A 23,634-nucleotide genomic window follows, 5' to 3' on the forward strand; every position below is an offset into this window, starting at 1 on the left:
TCTTCGATGGAGAAAACATTTTGTGGAATTCTTACATTGGTGTGCCAACGATCCAAGCAAACATTTCATTATTGGGCATTATACCAATTAGTAAAAGAAATCTAATGGAAATTCCTGCTGGTTAGAAACAGAGCAACTGAAAAAGCAAGAGCAAGAAAAAATGAGGACACCTATGTGAAAAAAGGTCTCCTGATGTTTGTTCCATATTTAGAACACACCTTTTCATTTTTTTTCCTTTCTTTACAATGCTGTACTTTTTAGTTCCTTCTGGCTGCTGCTAATCCAGTTTTAGGTTTCTAGATTGGTTATCCCCATCACATGCTTTCATATTGTTTTGATCTGCATCACTATCCTCTGTCTGTACTTTGTGTAGTGTTTTGTCACCCTGTTCTCCACTGTTCTGTTTTGTCTCTACCTGTTGTAGAGGGATCAGACTTCTCTAAAACTGTCAAACTAATGCGTAAATGCTTAATTTATTGTCAACTTTCCACTTTTCCTTCCATGAATTCCACCAGAGGAACCACAGCGGAGCGGAAAGAAGGATGGGTGCCGCCAGTAGCTTTGAACACTTGTGTTGTATGTCCACAGAGAGAAGCCGCTCCGAGAAGCATTTATCACTGCGGAGGAGTCCATCACCCCAGAAAGGCTCCGCTCTGCCGTCGCCCCAGGTGGTCTTCCTCAAGGACATCGTCTGCTACCTTTCCCTGCTGGAGAGGGGGACGCCGGAGGACAAGCTTGAGTGTGAGTGACAGGGATGAGGGGATGCAGGTGGAAGGTCAGCTCCTCTCAGGGGGATGTGGAGTGGGAGCAGCTGTCATGCACAATGTGTGTGTGTGTGTGTTCAGGCCACTAATACGGCTGGTCTCAGTAGCATGTCAGCTCAAGTTGACAGAGAGAGTAATAAGGCTGTTCCTTCCTCTTCTGGCTGCTCCCCAGGGCCCTAGACACGGTGATTACACTTCCCACACAGGGCAGGTCAGTAACATGCTTAAGCCCTGCTGTGCCCAATCAACTTCTTTAGTGTCTGAGGCTATATTGGTGCACACTGACATGGCTAATCTCCTCTAACTGGTCCCCATGCCCCGGTACAGAAGCAGCATGCTTTGGCCATCTGGAGGGAGCCCAAGAAGGAATGTTACAGCTTCACAGAGCTACTAATTATCTGATGCTATCTGAATCATCATGGGATCTCTGTTCTCTCGTTCCCCTCTAGTCATGTTCCGGTTGTATGACACAGATGGCAATGGGGTTCTGGACAGCTCGGTGAGTGGACTCCGTCTCTCCCCCTTTCTCCCCCCCACGCCCCCCCTCCTTTCATCTTTTCCCTCTCTGTGTTTTGTCTCTACCTTTGCTCTTTGCACACAGCAGGTCCAAAAATAGTAACTTGTACACTCAGTGACAGCGGTTGTGTTTACATGAGATCATTTGTAATGGTTCTGTTCAGTTTAATATTAGCCATGTGGCAAAGTGATCACATAAACAGAGAAGCTCTTCTGTGAATATGTTATACATTATATGCAGGGAATTACTTGTAGACTTTATTGCACTTTTTATTTTCTTTGTTTTTACATTGCATGCTGGAGTATTTCTACATTTCATCCTTGTTTGAAATGTATGAGTGATGATTATGGAAGAGGATAAATGGATGTGTTTTCTCTTGTAAGGAGCTGGATCGCATCATCAATCAGATGGTGCATGTGGCAGAGTATCTGGAGTGGGACTCAACAGAACTACGACCGGTGAGCAAAAAAACTCGACTGCAGTTGAATCTGAATCAAACAGCAAAACAAACATCATCATTCACTGACTGCCAGCTGAAACCTCCCCAACCATCAAACCTAACCTTAAGATGATTTTAGAGTTTTAAAAGGTAGACAACAACAAGTGCTATGAAGATAAATGACCTGACTTATTAGAGGAAAGCACCTGTATTTAGGATCTAGTACAATTTATGAAGAAAATAAGAAATATGCAGGATGCATCTGAAAAAAGATTGATTCCGTGATGCTACATTATAATGATATTTAAGAGAAAAAGTTTATGTATCAGCTTGTCCATTCTTTGCAAATGGTCACATGTTTACTTTACGCTCTGTGATTAGCTATAGCTTCCTTCTGTTCCCTTAGTACAAGGTAAATGTATTATTATGTGTATGTCTTCAATGTTATCAACTTATTTTAATGTGCTATTTAGTTTTTTATAGTTTACTTGTGCTTTACCTTTTCTGCTAGGATTACTTACATGTCAGGAGTTGTTGAAATTGGAAACAGCATTTATGAAAACCATTGAAAAGTGAAGTATTAAAAAAGTAATTTAGGATCTTCTCATTATCATTGAGGAGGTTTTTGCGAAGTGAAACTAAAACTGGTGAAACAGAAAACACACTTTTTGCACATTTTATCTGTACGGATGAATAAATGAGGAATTTCCTACTGGCATAACTGATTTGTATTCACTGTGAGCTCTGAAATCAAACCGAAACCATTAACTGATAGTATCAAATCGTCACAGCCCAACCATTATAATTATTTTAAAGCTGTAAGTGTGAGTGTCTATTTATAGAAGTGTATCTGGTAAAGATTTCTTGGTTTGTTGTTTTCAGTTTCTCAAAGTTGCCCTTGTAGAAATGTAACAGAGTTCAAAGTCCTTATTTTGAATGCCAATAATTTCCCTTTTCTGTGTGTGCATACTGTGATTTTAATTAGAGTATGTAACTCTGCCACTTTAGATACTGAAGGAGATGATGGAAGAGATCGACTATGACCGAGATGGGACGGTCACACTTGAAGAGTGGATCAGAGGAGGCCTCACCACCATCCCTTTACTGGTCCTGCTGGGCATGGATACGGTGTGTGTGTGCATTTGCATGCTTTTAATTCACACAGCAGTTGAACCTTTAGTGATTAATATGATCCTTGTGCTTTAATTCCTTCTTTTTTCTTAGTTGTTTTGTTTTTTGAAATCTTTCACATTAAACACTCATCAACTGGTGTTTTTGCATAGCAGTAATGAGTTTTGAGGCTGATATCAATATTGACCGTTGAAAGGGAAAAAAAAGAAAGAAAAATAAGTCAAATAATGTTATATCGTCCATTGTTTTATTTTTATTATAAATATATAACACAAAAAGTAAAAGAGACTTGTCAGTGCTCTCTGGTGGACAAACTCTGTCTGTTAATGACCTCAAACATACCTTTACATGTTCTGTACTGCAATTTCTTCTTACTTAATAGAATTTATACTGATGAATGTTTATACTTTAAACTATGTATATTGATTGATTGATTGATTGATTGATTGATTGATTGATTGATTTGATGGATCACAGACACGTACGAATAACGAAAATCAACTTATTTCCAATGTGGTCCCAAGATGTTAAAAGACTAAGAAACATAAAGAAGCATTCAACGTAAAACTAAATAATACAGTCCTGAAGTCCAAAAACACATCACCACAATTTAAGAAATGAAAAATGACTACCACCCTAGGACTATCTCTAGGACAGTAAAAATGTCATTGTGTATTGCTTTTTACATTTAAGAAAAGTCCTAATCTGACATCTTTAAGCCCCTCTCATATTTAAAAGCTGGAACTTCCGGCTACATTATTCACTTGAGACACTTCACATGAAGGCACACTGTCCCTGGTATTATAGTTGTACCAAAACAGAACATGCATAATGAAATAACACTTTATCTATGATGACACTAGACAACATGTCATACTGTAGGTGGTTAGACTATTATATAAGCTACTTCTCATCACAAATTAAGTTTTTGTATTTAAACTTTATTGGTGAAATAACGTGGCAAACAAGGATTGACATAAAAGACATGGTGACCTAGCAGGCATGAAAAATAATAAAAAATAATTGACAATAGACATAACATAGGACAATTAGATGGTATAATGTAGGATGTTACAAGTTGGGTGGAGTATGGTGTGGGAAATGTGTTTGTGTGTGTGTATGGAAGGATGTTTTAATAAGTCTGTGGTAATCACTAATAAAGTTAATGAGGGTTGGGTCAGTGTTGCTTTGAGAATCATCTTTACTGTTTGTAGCAACAATCACCAAAATGAAAGAAGAGCGTCCTATTTAAAGGTTAATTTCCACACTTCATCCGCCCTTTGCTGTCTCCTCCTAGAATGTACAGGAAGATGGGCAGCATGTTTGGCGTCTGAAGCACTTCAATAAACCAGCCTACTGTAACTACTGCCATACCATGCTGCTTGGAGTTCGCAAGCAGGGCCTCTGCTGCTCCTGTAAGTCTCCATGTCTCGCTTCTCTCTCTCTCTCTCTCTCTCTCTCTCTCTGTCACTCACTCTCACTCTCTCTCACTGTGTCTGCCATGGTGTATTTTTCTATCTGTTTACATCTCTTTGTCTTCACTTTCTTTCCTGCTCCTATGACTTCCTCTTGTTGCCAATCTCTGTCATTTCCTCTTTGTTCCTGCATCTTGATCTGTGTCTGAGTCAAGTTGAGGGTGTTTGCCGTGCCTGATCGCCTCTGAGTCTATGTCGTTTTTCACTTAGAAGTCCTCACAGTAATCACTGAAAAATGACATTATACAAATGTGTGTGTGTGTGTGTGTGTGTGTCTGTGTGTCTGTGTGTGTGCGTGCCCTGGTTTGTAATATAAAGAATGCTGTTCATCCAAGTCAACTTACAGAAACTAAAAAGTGTGTTTCATTCTATTTCCTTCAGTATGCAAGTACACAGTGCACGAACGCTGTGTATCCAAAGACATCGCTGCCTGCATCAGCACCTACGCTAAGTCACGTAGGCACACCAACGTGAGTACGAACACAACACATAAAGCACACATGAAATGCCGCGCTGATATCATGGAGCAATGCTGCAGGGTAATGAGACAGGAACACTGACCGGTCTGTTTGATGGATTCCCACTGGCTCCTGGTCCTGTTTAGCAGAACAGCGGAGGATCATGGGATGCAGTGGGAGGTCATGCAGGGCTTCTTATCTGGTTAACATCCTTTGTAATTTAGCATTGACGTAATTAGGAGGTCTAGAATGATTTCTCTGGCTTGGTGGTTGCTTTCAGGTCACATGCTGATTGCAGCCTGTTCTGGGTTATGACTAAAACTCACAGTCAAGCCTCTGGCAAAAACTCACATCCATCAATAATTTGAGCCTGGTGGGACCAAAACAATTTTATTGATGAGTCATGCATCAGAACAAGTTTGATTACTGATTACCCATAAATGTCATTTATTAAGCAAAGATGTCATATGTTCAATTTCTTAAAAATGTGAGGATTTGCTACTTTTCATAGTTTATATCATTGTTAACTTAATATGTTTGTCTTTTGGTCTGTTACTCAGACAAAATTAGCTTTTTGATGATTTAAACGTTTGCTCTTTGAACCTTTTATGAGCATTTTTCACTATTGCCTGACATTCTTTAGACTAAATGATTAATCACGTGTCCCAGATTTCAATCATCATAGTTTGTTTTGTGTCAGTAGAATTTAATGTCAGTTAGACCAGTATTTTGCTTGATGTGTATTTTGTGCTTGACAGTATTGTGGATAACTGCATTAATCATTTTGTGAAATAAAAAACAGTTATGTTTGCATCCTGACCTAAAAGAAAATCTAACATATTGACTATTAGAAAATGAAATAGTAATATATCCTTACATGTCTCTTCTCTCCAGGCTATGCAGCATGTTTGGATGGAGGGTAACTCTCCTACTAAGTGCGATCGCTGTCACAGAAGCATCAAGGGTTACCAGGGCCTGACGGGCCTGCACTGTGTGTGGTGTCAGATCACTGTGAGTTTCCTGTCACGTGTAGACACAGACCAATACTTAATTCTGCAGTGGCTTTTAAAACAAATTAGATTAATAACCTTGTCTGTGACAGAAAAGCATTGCATGCAGAAATATGAAATAATGTTAACATTGTTTGTATGTATTAAAAATATGAAATGTAGGTTGACTTACATTCACTCCATTAAGACCTTAACCATAACAACTACATGGTCAAATAATTTCTTTCACTTGCAACAAGAAAAGTCTCTGAATGAGATGGAGAAACTGATATGACAATAACTGTATCTTATATTTTAAAATGCTCCTGCAGATGGAAATCTCTTTAATTTTTTTACCTTTCATTCCTTAGTATATCCAAATTTAAATGAAGAAATAGATTATAAACCCTTTTTTAATAAACAACCTTCTTCATATTACTTACTGATGGGACTGCATACTACTGAGTGATACAATATGATTTCTGTCATTATTTCTGTTTTATTTTTATTTTAAACAATTTGGTTTTATTATTTCCACCCTGATGAAGACACTGTGTCAGTGGGTTACACAATGTCTGACTAAATGCAGGCTTTAAATCTAACATCTCTCTTTGCTCTGCTTTCTGAAGAGTGTTTTCTTTTTCAACTAAAATGTAGTACTTTACCTTTTATGGAGCAGCTTCCCCACAATGCTTTATACAGGTCATCACACCTAGCAGTGCTTCTCAAATCCACTAGATGTCATCATTGACTTGTATTTCCCCTCAGTATTGATGCTGCTTTTCCAACTATCAGGCTCACAGAGCATGTGCTCTCATTCCAGCATGAAAAATATTTGTCATTAAAAATGACAAAAACATCCATTTTTGACTGACACTGCATGTCCTGTCAGCTAGTCGTATATGCTTTCTGCAGCGTTTAATACTGCTACACTCAGTCTCACAGATGGATTACGCCCACAGTTCTTATGTTTCTGCCTCTTCTCTTCCCCCATAGCTCCATAACAAGTGTGCATCTAATGTGAAGCCAGAGTGTGATGGAGGAGCCTTGAGGGACCACACTCTGTTGCCCTCGTACATCTGCCCCGTTGTCTTGGTGAGAATGCTGTTTTTATTTGCTCTCCAACATTATGTACAACAGAGACAACATTAACCTCCCCAGAAAACAGGAAGGATAGTTTAATTTCATATAATATCACTCACCAGAAAATAACACTTTTCATATGTGAGTATTATGTTCACACAGTTGTAAGCTTAATACTGAACTACTGCTTGTGTGTAAGTAGTAGCATAATTAAAAAGTTTATAGTTTCTTCATAGTTCATGGATAGACAGGAGAGAAGTGGATGATATTCTAAGAGTGACTTGAAAAGTTTCTGTGGATGTTGTGATTCCTGCAAACATAAATCTAAGCTGTTCTCCAGTGAGGAAACTTTGTGCAGCAAGCTTTTGGGCCCACATGATGTGATTATGTAGAACTCAAAAAGTAGATTTATGAGAAGTATTGCTTTAATGAAAGAGTATCTCAAAGTGTATGGAGACTCACACCTGTGTGTTTTTGGAGAAAGTGGTCATTTTTACCACCAGTGGCAAGGTAGTAAGTGAAGGTTTTTCAGATGATCAGCTTTGCCCGCTGTGGTAATTGGAGGTTAAGTTGGATGAAAGCACTGCAGCCATGGATGAAACCTGGCAGCCATTACATTAACACTGAAAGGACTCTTTGCAGAAACTTGCACCCTTTGTTTTATCAACCCTGCCCCCTACACTAGGAACTTGATTTACCACAATATAGATGTCTGTATGACTGTATATGCATGGTAAGACAAGGTGTGCACTTAAAATGCATTATATTGCATTATGATATCAGCTGCCAATGCAGTTCATACAGAAAATCAAACCAGCAAGTTGAAAGGAAATCTAATTCTACCTTTAAGCCTGGCAAAAAGCTGCAGGTTGTAGTTTGTGCTAGTCGCTCGGACTGTATCACACCAATCGAGGCACAACTTCCTTTGACCTAGGTGAACTATTGGTTGACTTGTTTGTCCGATCACAATGTGGGTCCACAATCACACAGATCATGTACCCAGATACAGATCACATGTAAAGGCCAGGTGTAAATGGGTTCTAATGTCTGTATGGATGACCGAGTTGACAATATTAGTGACATGCTGCCATTCAACAGCTTTCCTCTAACAAGTGATGTCAGACCTATGTCCACCAAACACCTGCCTCAATTTCACACTCGACGATCATTCTATTTTTGGGACTGTCATCTGACTTCTTAATTTGCCTCACAAATACCTCATTGACAAGTTGATTCATATGCATATCCATTTTCACTGCGGGCATTTCATACATGAATACAAGGCCAATGCACCTGTCTTCCTCTTTTCACAGGACCGTCATTCTGTGGTGAAGCGCGGTGAGGGGGAGTCGCCACCCAGCACCAGCCCTGACGACACCAATCAGATTTTCAAATTCTCCCCCGGGGACGGACAAGCTCTGCAGGTATGTCATCCAGCATCCAGGAGCTATGTATCCTGTTCATTGTTAAATGACCGAACACAGCTGTTTAGCAGCTGCCTGACTCTGTTTCTCCCTCTTGTCCCCAGATTACTCCTCTTCCAGGTACTCATCCACTCCTGGTTCTGGTCAATCCCAAGAGTGGAGGGAGACAGGGGGAGCGGTAAGTTGCTGCCACTTAAGAGCCCTCTGCTGTGGTCAGGTGGCCTGCTCTAGTTGTTTTTCTTTATTGTCACAGTTTCAAGTTGATGACAGCAATTTGACTTTGAATAAAAACTTTGAAAATTAATTATTTTTAAGTCAAGGAAAGCTCATCACTTTTTATGATTTATTTTTTCTAAATAAAATCAGATACTTATGTGGTTTATTCGTGGATTTGGATTTTTTGATCAGGTCAGTAAAAAAACATGAAAACCTTACAAAACATTTTCCAGATGTGGTAGATCATTAGTTTAGTTTTAGTCATTATAAACAAAAGGGTCTTTTTATATCTTGATTTTTTTAAATAAATATCTTATATGGGATTCTTGTTTCCCTTTTATCTAATTTGAATTCTGTGTGAAATTATCACCACTAATTTAACCAACTTTTTAAAGCATTGATATATAGATGGATTCATTTTGGAGGACTTTGGTGAATGATCAGCGAGCATCTCATTTATTTTTCTCCTCATTTGTCTCCTAACTTTTTATTAACTGAAGCATTTTCTGTGCTGTTCTTAGCTGTGCTCCACTTCACTGTCAGCTACAATGATCAGTGCCTTCTTGCAGCAGGAAACAGAACTTTGTTGGCGTGAGCCCTAAAGATAATTTCTATATTGAGTATAGTGTCTTCCTCTGGTGGCTGTGGTGAGGAAGTCAACTGTAGGATCACATACGAGGACTTATCGTAATTAGTCCCTTTGCATACACAGATATACTGTAGTATGCTGAAATGACACTATTATTTATCTGAAAATTACAGCACAATTCAGGAAACTGATGTCTGTGTCAGAGTGCACCAGAGTTTCTAAACCTCCCTGCTGTCACTCTGAACACTGTTATTTAAAAATGAAGAAGGCTATACATGCTGTAAATAAATGTCTTCATTGTTTGCCTTGCTCCCCACCTACCACACAACAAAGACCAATCATACCCTGTTGCTCTGCTTCAGCCTGACACATTACCATAGCAACACAATCTTTATTACCATTTGAAAGGAAATTATTCTCTATTAATAGACATTACTTGTGAACAGGAAAGAAGAAGCCATTGTATTGCTATTTCTGTCTGTGTGAAAAACCTAGATGCGGTTTTGCTTTCTGTTTTATAAACTGTTTAATTTTAACTGATGTCTAAAATAACTTACCAAAAGTTGTATAAGCATCTACATAAAAATGTTATCATTTAAAAACCTTCTTTTTATAAAATCAACTGGCGAATCCAAATGTACCTGACCAAATGTATCAATCCCTCATGTTCCTTTGTTTCTAGATGTACTGTAGCATTTATCTATCACTATATTCTAATAGTCTAATCTGAAATATACTGACGAGCCTGTACAGTTGCCTGCATAAAAGAAATGTGTGAAGATCATTGTGGGGGCTTCAATGAGTATTTTACGTAACTATCACAAGGATACAGGAAACTGCTGAGTTGTCCTGAAGCTTGCTAATACACTGACAGTTTTGGAGAGCAAAAAGACTATAGATAGTAGAGAGTAGAGCATGCAAACTAAAACTCTCCTGTTCTTTATCTCTGTTATAGTATACCTCTTCCTCCTGAACTGTGAAATGATTATTTCTCTACATTTCAGACAGAACCAAAGCACCACGGTAGACAAATCATTTAAAATGGTGTAATGTAGGATGTACAGAGGCCATTCACCTGCATTCAGTAAAGCTATGTGATGCTTACACTGAATGAAATATCTAAACCCAAATGGCCAAGATTTTTTATGGCATCCCTACAATTCTGCCTTAATACCAATTTGGTATGTAATACATTAGTGTTATGATTAGCCATATATTTAATATAGTTCTGTTCACAATATGAGTTTAGAAAGATGAACACATACAGTAGAGGTTAAGATACTTACCTGACTTATTTTCAGTTCTGCTAACATAATATGGATGAACACTCCGTCATAACCTGGAATATGCAAGTACAGCAATTTCTGGTCAGCGTACGCCATATATTCTCACTGTATGTCATTATTTCAATCATTGTTTTTTCTGTCACTTTCTTCTTTCAGGGTACTGAGGAAGTTTAGGTACCTACTGAACCCCAGGCAGGTGTACAATTTGGATCAAGGTGGACCCATGGTCGGGTAAGTCATTGTTTTTATTTTCAATGGCAGATGCTCATATGGCCAAAGTGTCAAATAATGAGATACATGTAGGTAGAAGTAATCCCTGTGAACAAAAAGCACTGGCTTCAGACAGCCTTGGACTTTTTTATGTGGTCATCTAACTCTGCACACGAGCTGGCACACTGTGTGTTTTTCCATTACACAGCAGAGCTTGTTCTACTCTTCCCTGCATTATTTCTTTAAGTGATCTGCTGAACAAAGAGCTCCTAATATCCCCACATTTTGTTGGACTGATGGTTGCTAATAAAGCTCTGCTAATTCAGTTATTGTAAACTCACAATAAAAGTCTCCTATTATTTAGTCATTAATGGATTTTACTGCATTGGCAGTAACTTAATATAACAGAATGGGCTCATCAATATAGGGGCTTTAAAGAGAAATGAGCTAAGACTGCCTGTTAAGAGACAGAGGCTAAACTGAAGGGCTGCAGAAAGGGCCTGTAGAAGATAAATAAGGAGCTTTTTAAACTGTAAATCATGCAAAGCTACTCTAGTGGAGAAATGTAAAAAAAAAAATAGTCAACCCAATATCAATATTTCACTTATAAGCTCCATTTGGGCAGGATTTATATCTTGAGTTAAGTGGTGTTAATATATTATCCCATTCAGAGCTTATACATATAGCTGTGCTTTCAGTATGCTTGTTACCTCTGAGAGCTGCTGGAGCTGAGGGTCACAGGATTTTCCTGTGGAATATTGCTGGCTGTGTCTTCTTAAATCACTTCCTTTTTACTGTGTAGCACCTTATATTTACCCATTTTTTGTGTTTAAATTCTCAGTGTTACATTTATGCACTATATAGTGCCCTAAATAGAAGGTGCTGACCATGAGCCCAACCAGGAATCTTTGTTGCGTCTAAGATTGTGGAAACAACTTATTTTATTGGATAAAAAATGACATACATAAAGATACCATCTATTTAAAAAAGTGAATGCATGTGTACTAGAGATTTATTATAGAGTGACTTTAAGCTGTATCAGGAGTTTGAATATCATGAATATAAAGTAGTAGGGTTACCTCTCAGTCTGTAAACTTGTACTGTCAGACCAGCTCCTCCCTCCATGTCAAACTAACCTGCTGTGTAGGTCGGTGAAGGGGAATAGGAACACTGCATTTGACCTCCTGACATACACACATGCTCATACGTCAGAGCTGAGCACTGCTTGTACTTTGAAATGAATACTGTTATGCCTTCTGTCCATTCATGGGAAAAAATGCCATACACAGCACAAGAGGCGTAAATGCTTTACCTTGAAGGTGAAGCACTCCACTCAGCATCCTTTCACTTTCATTTGTGCGAATCTCTGTCCTCCCTTGTCTGTTCCCCTCTCTCTCCGTTTCTCTCTCTCTCTTGTCACGACTAGCAGATCTTCTGCCCTCGAGAACCAATTGTAGGAGAAGCGACCCAATGACGCACTCAGGTCTTAGGGGAGAATGCTGTAGATGATACATGTGGCGTCAAAGACTTAATACTGCGATGTGATATTGGAGATTAGAAAAGTAGCATAATCACAGTGTCAGGATGTGTGACTAAATCTGGTGTAATATTATTTTTTAATAAGATCATGGGTCAAAATATTGAAATATATTTCACGAGCACTCATTTTTAGTCTTTTTATTAACAACTTCTCAACAGTACACAATCTCATGTTGAGATCATTTTTTGTGATTGAAACTTACAATAATTATGTAATTATTAATAAAAAAAGCTCCTTTTGTCCTGCTCCACTTCATCTTTTCAAGTGCATATTGAGTATTATTCCAGTAACACATGTCTGAGCACAGGAGCCTCTTCATATCTAAAACGAGGTGATGCAACATTGTTATTGCTGAGCAGGAGATGAGCTGTGTTGGTGCTGCTAAGAGGGGGAGAGGGGCTCTACAGTATGCACAAGTGAATATAAACACATGCATACAAATAAACATGCAGGACTGAATGAAGGTCTCTCGTCACATAGAGGGTTAACCCAATCTCAGCTGACACCAACTGTTACCATGGCTCCCTAGCAACAGGCTCAGCAGACTTTGAGGTGAGAGGCTGCTTACTCTGAGTAATTTGTTTAGGGAATGCAATTAGCTCGCTGTACTTTCGGCCATTACAAACATTGTCTCAGACCTTCCATTAATGTGAACCTCCATTTGGCTCTTTGTTGGTGCAAATGTTTCTCCTAAGCCGTCATACATAAAGCATAGCCACAAACACTCAGGATTAGGCAGCTTAATTAAAATTTTATGCTGACATGGAAAGGATACACAGCTCCACGTTGTGGAAATATCCCCACAGTGGTGGTATGTTGGTGTATTTCCCTTTCATGGCCATTAGAGAGGGCTGTCAGCTCCGTGACTTCTTCATCATTCTGACCTGATCCAGAAATAATCTACCACCACCTTCTTTCATTTGTGAAGAGACCATTAACACCAATAAGATCAGAGCTAAAACTGAGGAGGGTATTTAAGACCCTGATGACAATAGTTTATTATTTTCAACTAATTCTATGAAAAGACCAAAACCAAGAATAAATTAGTCTGTTTCTTAATACCTTTTGATTTCCTTAACCTGCTTGTGGCACTCAGCAACAAGCTCACTAGCTCCTACTGAAGACATACATTTTTAAAGATGAGTCACAGTTATAGCATTTTGTTTTTTTTAAATGCTCAGTAATTTTCTAACACAGCTGAGCACTTTTGTTACATGTGACTTAGACAAGAGTAAAGAGTGGATTTATTGGGGACTATTTTTAGTTGCTTATCAATACACATTTGCTGCTTTTATGTGGTATTGACTCAATATAAAGTACAGAGCCCATGTTCATAGTAGTGTGGGTGGGGGGGCATGTCACTAAGTGCAACAGTGTGCTCTGATGTGCTTTTTAATAATAAATATGGAATAAAGGACTAAGATAACCCTCCTGTTATGCTCAGGTCAATTTTGACTAGGGAGGACAACTGAAAAGTGAGGTATAATTGAATTTAAATGAGGCCATAATTTCCAATAATATGTGTAAGACCTGTGGTAATAAGTTGGAATGAAGTTGGCTAAAAAGCTCTAACACAGAATTGGACGATAATGTATACCTTATGTCAAACCAGGTCGGGTCAACAAGAAGACAACAGGAGGGATTTATCAGGCTCTGATAGATAGGAGATAGAGGAATATGATTGCTAGTATGATCCATTAATTATTGGTTTTAGTCTTTTAGTGGAATTTATTGACAGTAGCGTTGGGTGAGTTTATCATTGTTCAGAACAAGCTGGCAACCTGACACACGGTTTAGAGGGTATATTGGCTGTTACTGTTTAGGACCAGGTGATGGGCGTGAAAGGGGTCAGCGCCCTGTATGCAGCTGTCTCGTGATGGAGAGAGATGAAAGCCACTGTCGACACCTTTGTCCCGACACACATTAAAGGTCCCTTTGAAGGGCACACACACTCTGTGGCCACTCTGTGACGACGGTTTCTAAGGAAGGGAGTAGAGTGAACACAGCTGGAGAGAGCACACATTTTGATTAAACTCTCTCTCTTTCCCTTCCTCTGTGACTCTCTTCCCATCAGCCTTTCATTTCAGTTCATTAAATCATTCAGAGCTTAGAAAATCCCTGTCTCAACTGTTCTAAAACCCAATCAAAGGATTTATCACCTACAAATAGCATTCTTAATACACTTTGACATTGAGGAGGCTTGTGTAGAAAAAAGACCAAACAATAACTCTATTAAGCACTCAGTTCTTCATTTCTCGATCTTCTGTCCTCCTAGGCTCAACTTTTTCCACGATGTCCCTGATTTCCGGGTGCTTGCCTGTGGAGGTGATGGCACTGTGGGTTGGATCCTAGACTGTATAGGTAAACAGATTCTATCCTCTGGAGTAATGACTTGAGTATCACATAATTAGTCATAATAGGATGCTGACTGCATTATACACCTGTTTTTAAAGGTTAAATCAATTTTGTTACAACTTCTTGTATCCTGCGTTTTCATAACCCAGCCATTATTTCTGTCGGTTGTGATACTACTTTACTTAATTTAATTTAATTGCGGAGATCTGGGAACGCTATGTCACGCTGAAAAGAAGTCTGACAGAGCAACCAATTCAAGTAGTCAGGAGATCAGACAGGTGGTAAATAAACCTCCAGATTACCCCCCCCGCCCCGAAAAACAAACTTCTTGCCGCACTACATGTCCTCGTAGTGACAGCACCACAGATCTTAGCAATTAACGTAATAAGTACAACGTTGTCGTAACCAATAGAAATGATGGCTGTAGCTTTAAAAATCCTTGTGATTCAGAATTTTCTCTTTAAATTATAAAGTGACTAAATATATAGAGATATAAGGATATTGATCAGTTTGTCTTTGCCTTTGCAGATAAGAGCAACTTTGCCAGGCCCCCTTCAGTGGCCATCCTGCCTCTGGGCACAGGGAATGACCTGGCACGCTGCTTACGCTGGGGAGGAGGTAAGACTCTCACTCGATCATCTTTGGCTGTATGTTTGTGAAAATCTTTTACAGAATGTCTATCCCTGCGTAGATTGTGAAATTTAAGTCAACCAGACCAACACAAACCAGTTGATTTTCATTATCTTCACACAATCATGTTCAGTGACCCACAATACACAATACTCTCCCCTCCGTTGCTTAGTTAAAGCTACTCTCCCCTCCGTTAAAGCTTCTTAAGGGGAAATTAAAAAGGGAAAACTGGGTGTTAAGGGGTTAAAGTCATTTACAGATTTCTTGTTATCATCAAAAAAAGAAAAAGATGAAGAAATCTGACTAGTATAACTCAACTTTTGCCAATTTATTTCGGCCGACAAGCTGGATGATGGCTGGACTATGGGATATTTTCAGGGTGATTGGTTCAGTGAGACAAAACAGACTAAAAATGGATAAGTGGTCAAGTTGACAGCAGTTTAATCACTGTTAAGGGTTAGTTTAGGTGTTTAAAGAGTGACTGTAGTTACAGAAAGGCTCCAAGTTGGATACTTGAATACAAAAGGCAGAGAGGAAAGTGGGAAGTCTTATGTAAGAAATGAAGAACTGTTAATATTCAAAGCACTTGTGCTGTAAAACCTTTGCCAGTCATTGATTTGTAGCTGTACTTTGGGCCAGTAATTAGAATGAATGGTTATGACAGCTCGATTGTTGCTGCTTGGAGGACCAGCAGAGCACTTACCCAAGCTAACAGATATTTTGTTAATAAGATGCTATTTTCAGACGGCTTTGGGACTTCAGTTGACTAGATCATCAGTCCCAGAGATGAACGTTGTTAGAGAAGCTGGAGTCTCTGCTTCCGTTTTGCTTGATGAACATCAGCTCGGCAGGTAGTGTAAGCAGGGCTGGTCGCCATCGCTCCAGGAATGGCAATGGTAGCCGGTCAGTGGATTGGTCAGAGTAGTGCAGTATTCATTAATGTACGTATGACATTCTCGGACCATTCTTATATCTTTGATTGCTATCACGATGCCTGATTAGCAAAGCATGCTGTTGGCTGCTGAACAAAGCCAGAGGGCTCCCTGATGTGCTGTCAGGCCTGGGTTTTGTTCTGGGTTTGGAGGTGATTGGGAGGTTGGTCTCAATGAAGTGGGTAGCCTAGTCACTGCCATTGTGTTTCATGTTTGAACCTTATAACATACCATTATGCCAATGAAATACAAGGGGAGTTGATATGGACAGGGTGAAGAAATAATCATTTAGCAGAGGTATAGTCAGTACCATTGATTCAAATGTCACACATACAGTACAGGAGCTCATTAGAGTTGATTAAATGTATTCAATTTCTATTTCATCACTTCATTCATGCACCAATTTCCTAACTTTATTTTATTCTACAGTACAAATGGGATGTAATGTGCCCAGTCTGCATAAACTTTAAATACACCATAAATTCACATTAGCCATAATCAGAGTGCCTCCTATGCATCTCCAAACAACAGGAAAAGGCTTAAAAAATAGAGGAGCAACTTAATAACTTTCACAATCAAATCTTCAGGGCATCATTGTCTGGAACAAAATTAATAGATCCCTGTCAGAAATATTGGAGAAATCAGAGTAAATAAATTATATAGCTTCTTTTCCAGGCTTTTATGACTAACAAACAAACTAAAACACATCACAATCAGCCATACCAATTTTTCATCATCTGTACACCAGGATACTTCAGGCTTTTGAAATTACATCACTTAGATCATCATAATTTGTACAGTACAAAAGAAAATGGGTTTCAACCTGAAAATCTTTTAAATTTGCCAACCTCAATGGCCAGAGGAGAAATAACACTACTCAATATAATAATATAATATACCTTTGGCCTACAGGAGCAAGCGTGTTGTTGTTTGAGATGTTTCAATGAATTTTGGGTGAACTGTGTACTTCCATTTGCTGACTCACTTGCCTCAAATTGCCCCATGGGGAGCAGATAAAGTGCTTTTGTTGGCTTTGACAAAATAATTGAAATTACAATTTTCTTTTAACTTTAATAAAGGCTTAACTTTCATAACGCTAAACGAATAATTCCTGTATAAAATCTACAATGATCTCAGCAGCATAGTTTAATATATTCTTTGCTCTCTTCTTACCATACCTTTTCCTTCTGTGTTTTGTTCTGTTTTATTGCTAATCTCCATTTATATCACAACCTAACCACCTTTAACATGTTATATAGGTCAGAATCAGCCAATGAAACTACATCATCTGCATCAGAACTACATTATTCACAAGTATTGCAAATTTATCAAAATATTGCTGTAGTATTGAGATTTTTTCTCATAGGAAACAAGGGGCCTTGCTGTTTTACAAACTTTGAAAAACAGCAAGCCCCCGGCCAAAAACCACATACAAATATATGTGTCCACTGGTGCTTGTATTTTGACCCCTTGCATCTTTCTCTGTCCTTGGCAGGTTACGAGGGCGGCAACTTGCTGAAGTTCCTTCGGGATATCGAGCACAGCACAGAGGTGGTGCTGGACCGCTGGAACATAGACATCGTCCCTGACGACAAGGAGGAGAAGGGAGACCCTGTCCCCTACAGCATCGTCAACAACTACTTCTCTATTGGAGTGGTAAGAAGACATTTATAGAGTATAACATTAAATATCACTGACTGATAGGAATTACATGAATTCAAAAATCCAAACAAAATGGAGGATAATTGTAATTATGTACAGCTTGTTCCTAAAAGAACTAATTATATATAATAGTATATAATGTAAAATATTATGTAATTGTTTATTCTTTTCCTAGCAGTTATCAGTATTTATATTTACCAGCTATCACAATATCTCCTAGTATTGGCAGTTAACAATGAAACAAACACTTATCATCTGAAATCTAATTTGACATGGCACAAATCATCTGGAACAATGCACTGCTGGGAAACTACCGAAAATAATCAACTTTCATCTTATTCAGTGATGAACATGTGTTTCAGGGCCATACAGAAGATCTCAAAGAGCTCAAAAGATTGAAAAGATGTCTGATCTTTCCTGTTTTTCTAAATTTAGTAAAAATGTTGGTAAAGACATATTTAGTTAGTTTGCCTTATCTTAGTTTGTAAATTAAAGTAACTAAGTAACTATATTGCATCAGATAAGTTGTTATTTTGGGAATATGAATTCTGGTTAATAAGGTATTCACTGGCCACAGAAGACATAAACATCCTGTCTGCAAGTGGTCTGATTGAGACATACAGTATTTGTTACAATAACAACACGGTGACAAAGATTATCTGCTCTGTGTGGACATAAGCAATTAGTAGATTCATCTGTGAATTTCTGCTCCCTCTTGGGCAGGTTTCTTCTTTTAATTAGAGGAAAGAAAACATGCTGCCAGATTCCAGTTGCTTAGCAACCTTTTTATCTTGCTGTGGCCTGATGGAGGTACTAGCATAAAGGCTCAGGGACGTTTATAAGGAGGTGACAAACAAGGCCTTCATGACGCCTCTGCGCTGCTGGTCTGCTGATATACCTTCAGTATGGTCAAACAGTGGATGTGTTCGCGCTGCAGATCACATCAACACTGAAATATGTTGTTGAGGATTCACAAAGTTGCCGACCTTCACAACTTCTGATTCATGGTTTAGACACACTAGAAGTCTGAAGCTACAGGCTTTGCAGGCGTCCCATAAACAGTTTACACACCAATTTCTTCTCACTCAGTACTGGTCAGTAGGAGCTGGTCTTCACTGCTGTACCAGCACAGCAGATAAACACCATCATACCTAATGTCTAATCAGAAGCACAGTGTACATTTCAGTGTAGCAATGGAAGCCAGACGGGTAATCTTGGTGTTTTGCCCAACTTTGAGCTGAGTCATCATCATAACAGCTAAAGTAGGAGCCATCTGCTGTTTTTTTTTTTTTTTTCTTTTTCTTCCTTAAACATTATAGCGTTATTAATTTGATAAATAAAAATAACACAGACCCTCTTTCTGTCTCATCAGATAAACAGTATACTATATATAAACAACAGTGACATAAGTGTGAAGAGGACATATGTGCACAGGTAGAAATTAAAAGTGCAGTTTTGGCAAGAAAAAGGATGCACCACTGTGATGTTATACAACTGCACTCCCACTGATACGTGCATATGTGTCAGTGTAACGACATTACACGTAAGCATTAACACTAGCCTTTGTCATTGCTTACTGGCAGTCTAGTTGTACCTTGCCTTAATTATGCTCATTTATACATTTTTCTCTTCTGTTTCTCACTCTGGGATAGAATCACTGACATCATTCAACTGTTTCTGCATCATCATCATCATCATTGTATATTCACATACACACAGTAGTCCCCACATTGGAAAGTAACCAAGTTCATTTACTATAGTGTGGGTAAACTATACAATTCATTTCATTTCATTTTAAGGTCCCTCTACACTCACAAAGGGTTTGTTGCTAACTGTGAAATTAGTTGGATGCTTGACCTTCATTGTATAGAGTGATGTGTGTAGGTGCGTGTGTCTCTGCTGAGGGGGGGGGGGTTCTCTGTGCTCACCAGAAATCACGTCAGAAACAATTTGTTATTCAAAGCAGAAACATTTTATGTGTCTTAAAACATATATGGAGGTGACCTTTTTAAAGATATATGTCATCAGTAGGAATCAGTGAGCTTTGGAGCTGAGTGCCACACACAGGGAAAAGAAAAGTATTGAAAGTCAAACCAACACCAGCCTAATATATAGGCTGTCTGTGTAAAACTACAATTGACTCTCAGGTTCTGACTACACTCCAATGTGGCATGGCCATTACACCAATCGACAGATCGCTGTGCCTCCAGGAACCATAGTGACAGATGGCTGAGTATCTGAGTGCACACGAAACCTGAGCAAACCAATCTCTGACTCACACCAATGATGTAGCCATTAGTAACCCTCAAATCTGGTTTACTAACCATACAGGGTTTGCGTTTCCTGCCATCCCATCACAGACCTTGCTACTCTAGGTTTGGTTGCTATGGCGATGGAGGCTGGCAAGGCTGAATCTGAAAGCTTCCATAGTCATCTGTCCTTTATCTCACCGACTTAATTGTGGATGACATGGTGCGGGGCATGTGGTTGGCTGAGCTAAAGCACTCAGAACTGCAGATAAGAAGGTATATTATGTGATTTCTGTTTCAAACTGTGCCTAATTTTTTAGATTAAATAGCATTTTATAAATCCCCAGGGGAACAAAATATGTTTTTTTCTGTTTTCACTTTGTGAATGCAAAAATGTAGGAATTTGGAAAATGTAACTTCTTTATAGAAGATGAGGTTGTGGCAAACCATTGTAATATTGGCAGGAGCAAGCATATTCTAAAAGGGCATTTAGGAGTGAGCTCAACATGAGGTCTGGCAGTGCTAAACTAAGCAGAGGATAGTGATGATATTATATGTGCAAAGCCTCTGCCTCAGGTTTCAGCTTCAAATGGCTCCATATAATACCATACTGTTGCATGTGACGTAGCTTCATCAGCTACATCACAGATATGTATTCCCTTGTTAAAGATGTATGTTAATATTCTAGTTGATTCACAAACAAATATTAAAGTAATGTAAAGTGTTTTAAAAGTATTTGAAGATAGAATAAAGAAAAACCTTTCATTCACAAATAATGGCAGAAAATTTAATGAGCAGTGTACAAATGCAGGTCAGTGTCAGTTCCTTAAGTGCCTTCACTTGACCTGCAGCCTGGAAAGAATCCTGTGAGAGAAATTTGAGAGGAGGAAATCACACCATGTCAGCAGCCATTAAAGATGCCACCTCATGTTGCAGTGAGGAGGTTGATCCCTCTGAAGTGCATTTCTCTTTGCACGAGTTTCTGTGGTTGGGTGCACAGGTGTAAACGTCTATGTATGTGCATGCTCTTGAATGCACATGATAGTTTGTCCTGCAAGCTGATTGCCAGTGTTAATTGCCAATTCCTAATGTGCGCCACAGTCCCTTACTTTGCCATTAGCCTGCAGTGTGCTGACTATCCTGTGCCTCTTCCTGTCTTTTCTTTTCATTAAGATTTTCTAGTTTTTGAACCTGAACTTGAAGCATCAGTTTAAAAAAAAAAGAAGCCTTTTCTACTTAGAAAAAAGGGATGTTTGATGGCAAAAAATGAAGGTTTACAGGAGCTTTAACTACCTATGTCTGCACCATACTGCTACCAATCACACGTCCCCTGTGCCTCTTCTGCTGGACATATAAGGATGTGTTCAGACTGACATTCAAAAAATGCAGCTTGCTCAGTGCCACAGGGATGCCAGCGCAGGATGCTCAAGCAAAACAAAACAGGGTGGTCTGGCAAAAAAGAAGAACCAGGATCAAATTTTGCCAAAGGCTGCTGTGTTGGCCAATCACATGCATTGAAGCACACATTCCTAGTGGATTAGTGTATTTTCTACTGTTTATCTCCTCATCCACATGATCAAAAATAGAATAGTTGCTACTGTGATAACTTACTGTGCAGCATTTGGCATCTTCTAAGCCTTCAAATTCACTGGATCTGTTTCTCAAACTGGACTTCCTGGATGTTTCATGTTTCAGCTGTACCTAAAGCGACATCTCCCCCACCAACACAGTCTCTTGCTTTCAGTGTGAATACCTGCTAATTAGTTAACTACCGGTATACTTCTTTAACCTGATAGGAAGGAGTTGCTCTAGGACAACATGACATGAAAGGGTTAATACTGTTCACCAAAGACCTCACTGCTCACCTCCTGAATCCCAGTGCAGATAGGATTTCCGTAGTTTAGTAGGCTGGGAAAGCTGATTAAACACTTTCATTCTTGATTACAAAAATGAGTCTCACCACAATGTGTATTAGTAGCTTTTCTGGAGCTTTCAATTGCGTCATACAATCTTCCTCACCAGTTGTCATAGAATTCTCCTCTCTTGAGTATTTAAAGGACTTACCAAGGTTTTTTTATGACCTTAGTAACAGTAATTTATTTCAAAAGTAACACCAAAAATGTGCGTATAGACAATTTTAGGCTGGTATCTTCATTCAAAAATGAAAATACAAAGAGACAGACAGAAAGATGTCAGGGATTTTAGAGTCTGTATTACCATCATTGTGTTTAAATTGTGATTATCTTTCAGGAGAAACAAGCCTGACAAAACACTAGCGCTTGAATAAAATTGGCAAAGGGAATAAACTCACAGCTCTGTCAGAAACCAACCGTCCAAATAAAAATGATTCTGTAAAACATGTGCTCAAAACTCAATACACCAGACAGCTACAGATTCAGTCATTTGCTGGAAACTGCCTGCTATGATCACTCAGCTGATTCCTCTCTGCAGACAGTACCAGTCTATGTGTTTTGTTTGTTTGAGCATTCAGACAAAGCAGCAACCTTTTTGTCACTAGAACACATCATAAGTCGAGAGGAGGTTAAAGTAGGACTGTAAAATTACTCTCTGACACCTTTGCTTTCAGCGAGTCACCTGTTATGAGAGGGTAAGTGCACACAGAGGAAGGCTGTATAAATGTAATGCTGTCCCAAGCAAGAGTGCGTTATTGTTTATTCAGAAAACAGGCAAGGCCACAAGGAAAAGAAGGTGAGCATATAAAAGTGTGTGTGTGTGTGTGTTTGAGAGGGGGGCGGGGGGGCAGGGGGGTAGAGAGATGGAGTATTGCTGGCACAGACTGAAGGTCAGGGGAAGTATCAGTGACAGGAAGTCAGCGGCTGCCAGGTTCAGGCCAGGTTACCATGGTAATGAATGACCGTGCTGAGTGACACCTGGCTGGTCTTAAAGACAGGAGGAAAGGCACTCAAAGACACATTAATGGTCAAACACGTGGACATACAAACACATTCATGCACATACAATACACAGAGCTTATCTTGAAACCAAAGTTATTTAAAGTCACTGTTTCCAACCAGAAAAGCATTTATTTCTATTCTTCATTTCTTTCCTGTTAAACCTGCATTGTTGACTAGCTGGCAGTCGTCTTCTTCCCTGCCGTTGATGGTGGATTTTTGTTTCTTGGCGCGTTACGGCCACCAACTCAGAGAATAGCATAAAACCTTGGCAGGAATGTGTATTGTAGCACCCACATGCTTGAGCACTTTGCGCCAGACACAAACAAAACAGGCACCTGCTCTTAAAACCACTCTGCTCCATCATGCAACCAGTCATCAAAAACTCCACAGGGTACCTTTACTCTACTCTAGGATCCTTCATCTGTCCATGTGTTGCATAACTGAGCTCACAGACATAAAGTACATATTCCAAAGCCAAAGTTCTTACTGTGTCATTCTCATACATTAAATTCTCATATAAAAGACATAAATCAAATAATGGCAGAGTTTCAAATATGAGCTGGGACAAACACTTTAAAAAAAATATCACATCAAGAGGAGTGGAATTACCTGTAGCCTACTTGGACAACTCTCATGCAATACGAGCTTACAACTACTTACAATTCTGTACTTTTATCCTTTCCCAGAAGACTTAACAACCATTCACATTTGGCCTTGTGTGACATCTCCAGCGACTGTCACCTCAGGTAACAGCTGTCGTTATAATAGTC

General features: G+C 39.1%; 1 protein-coding gene across 4 annotated transcripts in view; it reads left to right on the forward strand.

Moving 5' to 3' along the window:
- LOC128368401 (diacylglycerol kinase beta) overlaps positions 1-23,634 on the forward strand; it is an 82,218-nt gene that overhangs the window by 19,061 nt on the left and 39,523 nt on the right. For 2 of the 4 annotated variants that reach the window (XM_053329196.1, XM_053329195.1), the window contains exons 7-20: positions 589-741; positions 1,214-1,263; positions 1,665-1,739; positions 2,729-2,848; positions 4,149-4,266; positions 4,708-4,796; positions 5,679-5,795; positions 6,770-6,868; positions 8,170-8,280; positions 8,385-8,458; positions 10,528-10,602; positions 14,397-14,482; positions 15,005-15,094; positions 17,534-17,694. In XM_053329196.1, the coding sequence (XP_053185171.1) occupies positions 589-741; positions 1,214-1,263; positions 1,665-1,739; positions 2,729-2,848; positions 4,149-4,266; positions 4,708-4,796; positions 5,679-5,795; positions 6,770-6,868; positions 8,170-8,280; positions 8,385-8,458; positions 10,528-10,602; positions 14,397-14,482; positions 15,005-15,094; positions 17,534-17,694 (1,418 nt within the window). Of the gene's footprint in view, positions 1-588; positions 742-1,213; positions 1,264-1,664; positions 1,740-2,728; positions 2,849-4,148; positions 4,267-4,707; positions 4,797-5,678; positions 5,796-6,769; positions 6,869-8,169; positions 8,281-8,348; positions 8,459-10,527; positions 10,603-14,396; positions 14,483-15,004; positions 15,095-17,533; positions 17,695-23,634 lie in introns of those variants that run through there. The other 2 variants (XM_053329198.1, XM_053329197.1) reach the window with 2 other exon arrangements.

This window comes from Scomber japonicus, chromosome 11 (assembly GCF_027409825.1).
Source record: "Scomber japonicus isolate fScoJap1 chromosome 11, fScoJap1.pri, whole genome shotgun sequence".
NCBI lineage: Eukaryota > Metazoa > Chordata > Actinopteri > Scombriformes > Scombridae > Scomber > Scomber japonicus.